This window comes from Sus scrofa, chromosome 2, assembly GCF_000003025.6.
Source record: "Sus scrofa isolate TJ Tabasco breed Duroc chromosome 2, Sscrofa11.1, whole genome shotgun sequence".
NCBI classification, from domain to species: Eukaryota; Metazoa; Chordata; class Mammalia; order Artiodactyla; family Suidae; genus Sus; species Sus scrofa.
In genome coordinates, this window is record NC_010444.4 from 73,253,684 (window position 1) to 73,266,289 (window position 12,606).

Consider the following 12,606-nt stretch of genomic DNA (forward strand, 5'->3'; position numbering starts at 1 on the left):
GCACCCAGAATGCTCCCCCACCCCAAAAATGACCCGGCTCCGATGTCAGCAGGGCCAAGGCTGAGAAACCTTGTCCTGACTCCTTTCTCACCATGATGGGTACCCATCCCTGTTCCCTGGAAAAGAGGGACTATCCTTCTTCTTTTTTCTTTTTCTTTTTTTATGGCCGCACGCACAGCATATGGAAATTCCTGGGTTGGGGATCGAACCTGCACCTCCGCAGCAAGCCAAACCACTGCGGTCAGATTCTTCACCAATAGCACCACAGTGGGAACTCCATCCTTCCTCTTTTCTAGAAAATAACATCTCCCTGTCTTCATTTTACCACATCTCCTTGCCTCCTCCACCAGGGTTTTGTTCTCTCTCTCTCTCTCTCTTTTTTTGCTCCTTCCCTTTTTCACTGGCTGTGCCCTTGGCATGCAAAAGTTCCCCTGCCAGGGATCAGACCCTTGTCATAGCAGTGATAATGCCAGATCCTTAACCCACTGCACCACAAGGGAACTCCCTCTCTATTTTCTTAAAGCTGACCTTCTCCACTGTTCCCAGTCACCAAGATGATGTATGTGGGACTGAATGTGCCCACCATCCAGCATCTAGGACCTTCTCCACCCTCCAGTCCTCCCCAACATATCCTGCATTGCAGTACCTGCTGATGCCCCTTGTTAGCGCCAATCGGATCAGTTGTGTGTGGCTTGTCACCACCATATCCAGTGGAAACACTTGCTTCCCATCCTGTGGGGTGGGGGTGCAGGCCAACTTTCATTTGAATTTTAAAGGACAAGGTGATGTCTGGTAGCTGACCTCCAAGAAGTAGCACTTGCACTTCTGGAACTTTTCTCTGATGTTGGCTGAATGCAAACAAGATTTAAAAAATAAAAAAGACACCTACCTGTAGATGCATTCCAGGAATTGGCTTCATAATCATAGACATAAACTTTTCGATTCACCACCAACAGCAATACTGAACCAGCAAAATGTGCTGATGTTACTTCTGGTATGCCAACCTAAGAATAATGACATAGACAACTTCGATAAGTGCATCTTTTTGGTCATTGATTCAGAAAGCAGTACTTCTGGACAAGCATGCAAGAAAACATTTATGCCAACAAGAGTTGTTTGGGTCCTAGGTATTGAGAACTGTGTATCCTGGGGATCCGCTGGAAACAAAACTGGGAGGTCGCAATTGCTCTTTGGTGCTCTGGGGTACCTAAATTCGCTCCATCTCCTTCTCCCATATCAAAACCTCTGAAGATAAAGCCTAAAGTATAAATGATGAATGATAAGGATAACTGACAAATGTGTTGCTTATGAGAGAAAGAGTGGTATTTTAATGGACAGCAAGGCCTTCTGTAGCATAGATGCCGATGGTCAAATCTCTTAAGATATTTACTGAGGAGGTCTCACTGTGGCACAGTGGGTTAACAATCCTGCTGTACAGAGTTCCTGTCGTGGCTCAGCAGTTAATGAATCCGATTAGGAACCATGAGGGTGCGGGTTCGATCCCTGGCCTCTCTTAGTGGGTTAAGGATCGGCATTGCTGTGAGCTGTGGTGTAGGTCGAAGAGGCTACAGCTCCAATTCGACTCCCAGCCTGGGAACCTCCATATGCCGCAGGCACAGTCCTAGAAAAGGCAAAAAGACAAAAGACAAAAAAAAAAAAAAAAAAAAAAGAATCCTGCTGTAGGAGTACAACAAGATCAGTGGCATCTTGAAGGAGTGCTGTGATGAAGGTTCAATCCCCAGCCCAACAGAGTGGGTTAAGGGCCTAGTGTTGCTGCAGCTGTGGCATAGGTTACAACTGCTGCTTGGATCTGATGCCTGGCCTGGGAACTCCATATTCCTTTGGGGGCCAATTTTTTTTTTTTTTTCAAAAAAGAATGCTACTGCATTGGCCTGAGTCATTGTGAAGGTTCAGGTTTGATCCCCAGTCTGGCAAAATGGGTTAAGGATCTGGTGTTGCCACAGCTGTGGCGTAGGTTGCAACCATGGCTCAAACTTGATTCTTGGCCTGGGAACTTCCATATGCCTCAGGTGCAGCCATAAGAAATAAAAAAAAAGATATTTACTGAGAGGGTAAAGGTTTTTCTGTTTTGGTTCAGGACAATTTAGGGAGGCCCTGAAATCAGTGCCTTTAATCTATCTCTTCCTACCATACAACCAATTATAAGGAGCACTTGCAAGAGTCTGGTTCTTTCTTCAGGAAAAATTAATTACTGGTTTTGGTAGTAAGAGCAGAATAGAATCAACCCTTCTTTTGACTTAGAAATTGCTCTCAATGTTTTTAAGAGGTGCACTGTAAAGTAAGCCCCCAAACTCAAAACCAAAACAAAAACACAAGAAAACACCAGACTTAGTGTGGAATCTCCAAACAATAACCCTAAGTATTACTTATTTCAAACATCTCTCAGATCATTTGGTAAAATAACTACCTGCATTGATGTAGGGATGGAACACGGAAGGAGACTACTTTCAAAATTATCTCTTGTGAGAAAAATTTGTCTTCTGAAATAAACAACAGAAGAGTTCAATTAGGACACTTTCGCACAAGAAAAGAAAAAAGGCAATGGCAGGTTCTAAACATGTTCCATTCAAACAAAATTCTTAACAAGGAACCACTTTGCCTGCCCCTGCCCCCATCTATTTTTGCATGAGAAAATCTCTACAGCCTGGACATTTGACTTCTCAAAATAACAATTTTAAAAGTGCAACAAACTGGAGTTTCCATCGTGGCCCAATGGTTAACGAATCTGACTAGGAACCATGAGGTTGTGGGTTCAATCCATGGCCTCGCTCAGTGGGTTAAGGATCCAGCGTTGCCGTGAGCTGTGGTGTAGGTTGCAGACTTGGCTCTGATCCTGAGTTGCTGTGGCTCTGGTGTAGGCTGGTGGCTGCAGCTCCGGTTCAACCTGTAGCCTGGGAACCTCCACATGCCACTCAGGAGTGGCCCAAGAAATGGCAAAAAGAAAAAACAAACAAACAAAAAAGCTACAAACTAAAAAAAACCCTGTGACAACATCAAAAATAAAATGTTATACAATGTACATTAAGTGATAGTTTGTTTTCCTCAGGATGAACTCCAGTTTTGTCCTTTATTTCACTCTGATCCCACTAAAGTAAAGACTTTCAGATCAGGAATGTATACATGAGAAAGAAATAGCATGTTGCCTCATGCAGGAAACTTTTAAGAAGCAAAAGGCCATCCATGAACATGGTATATTGCATCCTTATCCAGATCTCCTTCTCCAGCTCCCTCCAGAAGAATTTTTTAGGCAGAAAGGAATTGCTGAGTTAATTCCAATGTATTTTAAAGTTTTTGTTGCTACTGTAAATGGCACTTTTCATCACTGCCTTTTCTAAGGGGTCATGGCTGGTTTACAAGAGAGTTGGTGGTGTTTTGTTTCGTTCTTTTGCTTTTTAGGGCCGAGGCATATGGAGGTTCCCAGCCTAGGGGTCTAATCAGGGCTACAGCTGCCGGCTAGAGCCATAGCCACAGCAACACCAGATCTGAGCTGTGTCTACGACCTACACCACAGCTCATGGCAACACCAGCTCCTTAACCCACTGAGCGAGGCCAGGGATCGAACCCATATCCTCACAGATACTAGTTGGATTCATTTCCACTGAGCCACGATGGGAACTCCCATACTTTCTATTTTGCGCTTGTCATATTGCATGGGCTGGAATCTCTGATACAAAGTTGAAATGAGAATACGATTTTCTTGGTGATGTTTACCTTTATATTGTCTTTTTTACATGTTTGAATACTTTCAGCACATATATCCAGTTGACATCAAATCCAAAAAAACATTAGGGGAAGGAGGAACTCTGAAGCATGAACTGGGGAATGTTATTTTATCTATATATTTTTGGCTTTGTTTCCATTTTAAAACCTTTCACTGAGGTGAGCCTTTTTTTTTTTTTTTTTGTCTTTTTGCCATTTCTTGGGCCACTCCCACAACATATGGGGATTCCCAGGCTAGGGGTCGAATCGGAGCTGTAGCTACCGGCCTACACCACAGCCATAGCCACAGCAACGCAGGATCCGAGCCGCATCTGCAACCTACACCACAGCTCATGGCAACGCCGGATCCTTAACCCACTGAGCAAGGTCAGGGATCGAACTCGAAACCTCATGGTTCCTAGTTGGATTCGTTAACCACTGAGCCACGATGGGAACCCCAATTGCCATCAGATTCTTAAACCACTGTGCCATAGTGGGAATTCCTTCTATAGAACCTTCTGTGGTGTTGGAGACACTATATTTCTCAGCTGTCTAACCTGGCAGCCATTGGCCATGGCTGTGTATCTGAAATGAGGTTAGTTTAAATGGGTGGAGTTTTCACTGTATTTAATTTTAATTTTAAAATAATTCAGAGTTCCCATGTGGCTCAGAGGTTAAGGCCCTGATGTTGTCTCTGTGAAGATATGGGTTTATTTGCATCCTTTTTTAATTAAAAAAAAATTTTTTTTTCTCTTTTTTGGCCGCCCTGTAGTATATGAAATTCCTTGGCCAGGGATCAGATCTGAGCCAATGTTGTGACCTACACCACAGCTGCAGCAATGCTGGAGCCTTTTAACCCACTGTGCCAGATCTGGGATCGAACCCGCATCCTAGTGCTGCAGAAACATCACCAATCCCATTGTGCCACAGCAGGAACTCCTGCATCCTTTTTTTAGATTCCACATATGTGATATCATGTGATGTTTGTCTTTCATTGTCTGACTAACTTCACTTAGTATGATAATCAGTAGTTGCATCCATGTTGCTGCAAATGGCATTATTTCATTCTATTTTTGGCTAATATTCCTTATTTATCTGTACCACATCTTCTTTATCCATTCCTCTGTCAGTGGACATTTAGGTTGCTTCCACGTCTTGGCTGTTGTAGCTAGTGCCACAATGAACATTGGGGTGCATGCATTTTTTCAAATCATGGGGTTTTTTTTGGATATATGCCAAGGAGTGGGATTTCTGGATCACATGGAAGTTCTGGTTTCAGGAGGACCCTCCATACTATTTTCCATAGTGGTTGTACCAATTTACATTTCCACCAACAGTGCAATAAGGTTCCCTTTTCTCCACTCACTGTTTGTAGACTTTTTGGTGATGGCCATTCTGGCTGCTGTAAGGTAGTACCTCATAGTAGTTTTAATTGCATTTCTCTAATAATTAACGACGTTGAGCATTTTTATGTTTTTTTTTTTTTGCCATCTGTATGTCTTATTTGGAGAAATATCTCCTTAGATTGTTTGCCCCCTTTTTAATTTTTTTTTTAATTTTTGTTGTTGTTGTTGCTATTTCTTGGGCCGCTCCCTCGGCATATGGAGGTTCCCAGGCTAGGGGTCGAATCGTAGCTGTAGCCACCGGCCTACGCCAGAGCCACAGCAATGCCAGATCCAAGCTGCATCTGCAACCTACACCACAGCTCACGGCAACGCCGGATCCTTAACCCACTGAGCAAGGGCAGGGACCGAACCCACAACCTCATGGTTCCTAGTCGGATTCGTTAACCACTGCGCCACGACGGGAACTCCCTAATTTTTTTTTTGTTTGTTTGTTTGTTTTTTTGTACCTGTAGCATGTGGACGTTCCCAGGCTAGGGGTCAAATTGGATCTGCAGCTGCTGGCCTACACCACAGCTACAGCAATGCGGGATCCAAGCCATGTCTGTGACCTACGTATACCACAGATCACAGCAACACCAGATCCTTAATCCACTGAGCAAGGCCAGGAATTGAACCCACAACCTCATGGTTCCTAGTTGGGTTTGTTAACCACTGAGCTATGGAGGGAACTCCCTTTTGCCCATTTTTGGATTGGGTTGTTTGTTTTTATGATATTGAGATGCATGAGGTGTTTTTATATTTTGGAGATTAATCCCTTGTCAGTAGCATTATTTGCAAATATTTCTCCCATTCTATGGACTGTTTTTTCATTTTGTTTATGGTTTCCTTTGCTGAGCAAAAACTTTTAAGTTTAATTAGGTCCCATTTGCTTATTTTTATTTTTTTGTCTTTTCTCTTTGTCCTCTTTAGGGCCACACCCCTGGCATATGAGGTTCCCAGGCTAGGGGTCTAATTGGAGCTACAGCTGCTGGCCTACACCACAGCCACAGCAACATCAAATCTGAGCCGCATCTGTGACCTACACCACAACTCACAGCAAAGCTGGATTCTTTTTTTTTTTTTTCTTTTTTTTTTGTCTTTTTGCTATTTCTTGGGCCGCTCCTGTGGCATATGGAGGTTCCCAGGCTAGAGGTCCAATCGGAGCTGTAGCCCCCGGCCTACGCCAGGGCCACAGCAACGCAGGATCCGAGCCGCATCTGCAACCTACACCACAGCTCACGGCAACGCCGGATCGTTAACCCACTGAGCAAGGGCAGGGATCGAACCCGCAACCTCATGGTTCCTAGTCGGATTCGTTAACCACTGCGCCACGACGGGAACTCCAACGCTGGATTCTTAACCTGCTGAGGGAGGCCAGGGGTTGAACCCGAAAACTCATGGTTCCTACTTGGATTTGTTTCTGCTGCACCATGATGGGAACTCCACTTTTGCTTATTTTAATTTTCCTTATTCTAGGAGGTGAATCTGAGAAGATATTGCTGGAGTTTACATCAGAGTGTTCTGCCTATGTTTTCCTCTAAGAGTTTTATTTTATTTTTTTGTCTTTTTAGGGTTGCACCCAGGGCATATGGAGGTTCCCAGACTAGGGGTTGAATCGGAGCTGCAGTTGCCGGCCTATACCACAGCCATAGCAACGCCAGATCTGAGCCGCATCTACGACCTATACCACAGCTCATGGCAACACTGGATCCTTAACCCACTGAGCAAGGCCAGGGATTGAACCTGCATCCTCATGGATGCTAGACAGATTCATTTCCGCTGAGCCACAATGGGAACTCCTCCAAGAGTTTTAGAGTATCCAGTCTCATATTTAGGTCTCTAATCCATTTCGAGTTTATTTTTGTGTATGGTGTTAAAATGTGTTCTAATTTCATTTTTTACATGTATCTGTCCAGTTTTCCAGCACCACTAATTGAAGAGATGGTCTTTTCTCCATTGTATATTCTTGTATCCTTTGTCATAGATTAGTAGACCATAGGTTTGTGGGTTTACTTCTGGGCTTTCTATCCTGTTCCATTGATCTGTATTTCTGTTTTTGTCCCAATACTATTTTGATGACTGTAGCTTTGTAATATAGACTGAAGTCAGGGAGCCTGAAATCAGGGAGCCTGATTTCTCCAACTCCAATTTTCTTTTTCAGAATTGCTTTGGCTACACGGGGTCTTTCGTATTTCTGTACAAATTAAAAAATTTTTATTCTGGAGTTCCTGTCATGGTGAAGTGGAAACGAATCCAACTAGGAACCATGAGGTTTCAGGTTTGATGCCTGGCCTCACTCAGTGGGTTAAGGATCTGGCGTTGCCATGAGCTATGGTGTAGGTCACAGACAGGAGTTGGATCTGGCGTTGCTGTGGCTGTGGCTATGGCCGGCAGCTATAGCTCCGATTAGACCCCCGGCCTGGGAACCTCCGTATGCTGGTAAATGGGATTGTTCCCCTGATTTCTATTCTGAACTTTCATTGTTAGTATTTAGAAATGCAATAGATTTCTGTGTATTAATTTTGTATCCTGCAACTTTACTGAATTCATTGATGACAGAGACATCTTTCTTAATGTTTGTCAAGTGTGAGAATGAGGGCAAGTGCAATGTTTTAATAACATGAAGGTAAAAATATATAAAATGGTCACTTACCCTAGATACAGGGCTATGTTTTTCTTGCAAGGATGCTTAATCAAGCGAGTTGTCCCAAATGAAAAATATAGCTGGTCCTAGAGAGAGTCACAAATTCTTAATCACATCAATACTAATAAACACCAGATGAAAACAATTTCCTAATGTGCAACACTGAAAATACAGTCATGAAGTCTGAATGAGGCAGGTGGGCTGCATCTATGTCATTTTCCTGTTTTGATATTATCCTCTGGTTATTATTCTGGTTATGTCAGAGGTTACCAAGGTGTGAAGCTGGGTAAAACAGACCTGAGACACCTCTGCACTATTTTGCAGCTTGGTGTGATGCTATAATTATGTCAAAATTAAAAGTTTAGGAGTTCCCTTGTGGCATAGCTGGTTAAGGATCTGTCATTGTCGCTTCAGTGGATCTGGTCACTGCTGTAGCACAGGTTCCATCCCTGGCCCAGGAACTTCCACATGTGGTGGGCGTGGCCAAAAAGAAAGTTTAAAAAGAGCCACAAGATACTTATTCATGGAGTTCCTGCTGTAGTGCAATGAGATTAGCAGAGTCTTTGCAGTGCTGGGACATAGGTTCAATCCCTGGTTGAGCACAGTGGGTTAAGGCTCTGGTATTGTTGCAGCTGTGGCAGAGGTTGCACCTGTGGCTTGTATCTGATCCCTTGCTTGGGAACTCCATATGCTGTGGGATTGGCAAAAAAGAAAAAGATACTTATTCGTATCAGATCGCTTTGGTGTATATGTTATTTAATTACAGATTACTCATTATTTGAGAGGTCAGAGGACCAAAAAAATGGCAGAAACCAGTCACTTGATGATTACTTAGAAACCACTTCTAAAATAACTGCAGTAATGCAGGGTCAATAGAAAACACATTTATGACATTTTTTTCCTTCATGCATTTTTGGCACATATAGGATGAAAGGAAGTTCCCTGTTGCACTATGTCATATAAACGAAGTAACAGTTTGCTTCCTACCTCCCCCTGCTTTTAAAACCTCACAGCAAGAGTTCCTGTTGTGGCTCAGTGGTAACAAAACCGACTGGTATCCATGAGAACTCATGTTCAATCCCTAGCCCTCCCTGCTCAGTGGGTTAAGAATCTGGTGTTGCCATGAGCTGTGGTGTAGGTTTAAGATTCGGCTTGGATCCTGCATTGCTGTGGCTGTGGCATAGGCCAGCAGCTACAGCTATGATTCGACTCCTACCCTGGGATCTTCCATATGCCTCGGGTGTGGCCCTAAAAGGAAAAAAAAACAAAAAACAAAAAACAAACAAACAAAAAACCACCTTGCAGACAGGACACTTGATTAAAAACTCAGGTGATCTGAGTTCTAAATCCAGCTCTGGGTCCTGGCTTTGTTTAGGCTACTTGATCTCTCTCAATTCTTTTTTTATTTTTCAAATAGTTTTTTAGTGACGTGGGAAAGAGTAAAGCGTACTTCAAAAGCATTGGTAAAGGAGTTCCCATCGTGGCACAGTGGGAATGAATCTGACTAGGAACCATGAAGTTGCGGGTTTGATCCTTGGCCTTGATCAGTGAGTTAAGGATTTGGCGTTGCCATGAGCTGTGGTGGAGGTTGCAGACAAAACTCAGATCTGATGTGGCTGTGCTTGTTGCTGTGGCCGGCAGCTGTATCTCCAATTCAACCCCTAGCCTGGGAACCTCCATGTGCTGCAGATGTGGCCCTAAAAACCAAAAACAAACAAACAAACAAACAAAAAAACGGCATCAGTAAAGGGTTAGATAAAAATGCTCTATGCCAGTCACAACGCACAACACTGGCACCCAAGAAATACTAGGAAATGTTAGTTCTGATCCAGCAATTGGATAAAAGTAAAGAATGAATGTTACCCCTTGAATTTTCTGTCCGTCATGAAACACCTTTCCTGTCCTCACCATGCGACTACTAGAGTAAGGGACAAGAAAACACCTGTCAGTGTTTATTGAATATTTGGCATGACTCCTATCACATTACCTCTGGGTTAATGGTGAAGTACCCCCTCTTCTTCTTTCTTTTTGTTGAACCCATAGCATGTGAAAGTTCCCAGGCTAGGGGTCAAACACACACCACAGCAGTGACCCGAGCCACTGCAATGACAATGCTCGATTCTTAACCTGATGAGCCACAAGGGAACTCCAAAGTATCTCTTTTTGAAGTTTTTAGGGTGTTTGGAGCCCATGGAAAATCTGGTGAAACAGTGAGCCCTCCTATCCTGCAAACAGATATATGCAAAAATGGAGACGTAATTCTGCAGAGCTCATTAAGGCTCACTTATAGAGCCCAGATTGACAGGATTGGGAATGAGTACTCCCAGATTTTCTTTTTTTATTGGCGTGGGGGTGGGGGTGGAGGGTGTTGGTGGTTGGGAGAATGTTGGATCAGTTTATAGCAGGTTCTCAAAAGAAGCTCTTGGGAAGGGGGGCTGATAAACTGTAGATCACCCCCCCCCTGCTGAGTCTCTGCTTCAGTAGATGGGGGAGATTGTAATTCTAACAAATCCTCAGAGTTCCTGTTGTGGCTCATCAGTAACAAACCTGACTAGTATCCATGAGGCTGAGGGTTCAATCCCTGGCCTTGCTCAGTGGCTTAAGGATCTGGCATTGCCATGAGCTGCATTGTAGGTCACAGACTCGGCTTGGATCCTGAGTTGCTGTGGCTGTGGTGTAGGCCAGCAGCTGCAATTCCAATTCAAGCCCTAGCCTGGGAACTTCCATGTGCCACAGGTGTGACCCTAAAAAGACCAGAAAAAAAAATTCTAACAAATTCTCACTTGATGCTGATGCTGCTGGTCCAAGACTAACTCTGAGAACCAATGTTGGGAAATGGGAGAATTGGGGGTACCAATCATTGCAGACTTCGAGACAAATTCTGCTAGTAAATCTTACTGGAAAACTCTACTCCTCACTCCCCAATTAAAAGCAACTGTGTCTTTAATTTTGCTGAGTGACTTTCATTTCTGTAAAATAAGGCTAAGGAATCACTACACCACGAATCTTGTCCTAAGGATGAAAGGAGGTCATGCACCAGAAATGCACACTCTCTATTTGATCTGCAAACAGGGCCCTGCTGAATGTGCCAGCTCACTCCAGGTAGGGGTTCCCTGAGGGTAGGAACTGGGCTTTAGCATCTGCCAGCCCTCTTGGCACCTCATGTACTGTGTTTACTAATCTAACATTTACTGAAACCTAAAAATGTTCTGGGCAAGGAGTAAATAAGAGAAACACTCTGTGCCCTCGTGGAGCTAATATTCTAGTGACAGCAACAGAAGTGGAAAAAATGTATGAAAAGAGTAAGAGGAGTTAGTGACCGATAGGAAAAAGCAGCTATGAGCGGGTAGAGGGGGACTTTAAATAGGGAAGTGTACTATTTAAGTCAGGATCTGAATGATGAGGAAGAAGTGGAGTAGAAAATCTGGAAGCAAAACGTTCCAGGCAGAGGGTGTAGCAAGTGCCAAATCTCCTCCGCGGTCCCCAAGGCTTGCCTGCATTTGGCACATTCAAGGACAGGTGGCTGGGGCGGTGATTCAAGGATAGGGAGGGGCTACATTAGTGGTCGTCAAATCCCCAGGGTACCTTTGGCAATGCCTAGATGCATTTGATTGATGGTCAAGTCTGGGGAAGGAGATCCTACTGGCATCAAGTGGGTGGAGGCCAGGGATGCTGCTTAACATCCCACAATGTACAGGATGGTCCAACCCCAGACAATGATCTGGCCCTAAATGTCAATAGCGCTGCTGAGGAACCCAAGCCAGATCATTCGTGAAAAGGAAGACTGCGCAAGAACACTAGGTTTTATTCTGGGTGTCCCAGAGAAGCAGAGGAGGAGAATGAGGGATCAGATTGCTTTATATTATAATCAACCCCTCTGGCTGCCAGGATGGACAGGAGGGCACAGCCTAAGTGGAGGTGCCTTGGAGTGAGAATCGGGCCAAAGTTTTGAAGTGGCAACGGGAGGACTTGTGATGAGCTGCGGGGGGTGAGAAGGGAGTATGGGGGTGCATCAAGCTGGCTCCCTAGTAGAGTAAACTGGGAAGCTTCACCGAGGTTGGGGAACGTCTTTCCCAGATTCCACCCAGTCTTGCACTCAGGCATAAGCCCCCACTCTCCCAAACCACCGACAGCATCCCAGCCCAGGGAGGGCGGCCCCACCGGCACAGTGGCTGAGCTCTGGACAGCAGGCAGAGCCGCAAGATAGTCACCGTCACCAGCATTAACACCAGCATCCTGTTAGGACCACTGCCTCCAACGAACAACCCCAGAACTGCGGCCGCGGGTCGCTTCACAGTCTGGGCATGCGCAGACTATAGCCTGCGAAAGCGCACGTCCGCCGGGGAGCTTGGATTTGCGCACCTTTTCCCGCAGGACGCCTGAATCTGACCACTCTCAACACGCCCCCTTTCTCTTGGGCACGCGCACAGGGCCGCCCGCGGGCCGGCTACAGTTCGAGCGTGCGCTTAGCACCTCCCGGGAAGCCCGAATCCACCAATCGCGACGCGCCCCAAGAGCTGGAGCATACGCCTGTCATCCAAGTGCCTAAACCCAGGGGCTGGGACCTGGCTGCCCACGCGTTCCCAGAGCTGCGCTTGTAGCCATGCCTGCTCCCTTTCTAGGAGCCATCGTGCGTGCCCACAGCTCTCCAAGAGGCCGGAAGAAGCGCGCCAGCTAGGAAGCCGCAAGAGAAGGCTGCAGTGAGGAATCTCGAAGCTTCCAGCTCTGCTCCCTATAGGCCCCGCCTCCACTCTTTCAGGTCCCGCCTCCGGCGGTCCTGTTCCCAGCCACGCCCCCCGCGGGCCCCCGGCACGCACCCGCTGTCACGTGCACCCCAGGCTGGCCAGCGGAAATGAC

General features: G+C 45.4%; 1 protein-coding gene across 1 annotated transcript in view; it reads right to left on the minus strand.

Annotated features, from left to right (window-relative positions):
• CATSPERD (cation channel sperm associated auxiliary subunit delta) overlaps window positions 1-12,475 on the minus strand; it is a 58,701-nt gene extending 46,226 nt beyond the window's left edge. Inside the window, exons 1-5 of the mRNA XM_005661304.3 lie at window positions 11,911-12,475; window positions 9,613-9,667; window positions 7,759-7,835; window positions 2,429-2,501; window positions 890-1,004 (exon numbers count right to left, since the gene is read on the minus strand). Coding sequence (XP_005661361.1) covers window positions 890-1,004; window positions 2,429-2,501; window positions 7,759-7,835; window positions 9,613-9,667; window positions 11,911-11,984 — 394 coding nt within the window. The 5' untranslated portion in view covers window positions 11,985-12,475. The remainder of the gene's footprint in view (window positions 1-889; window positions 1,005-2,428; window positions 2,502-7,758; window positions 7,836-9,612; window positions 9,668-11,910) is intronic.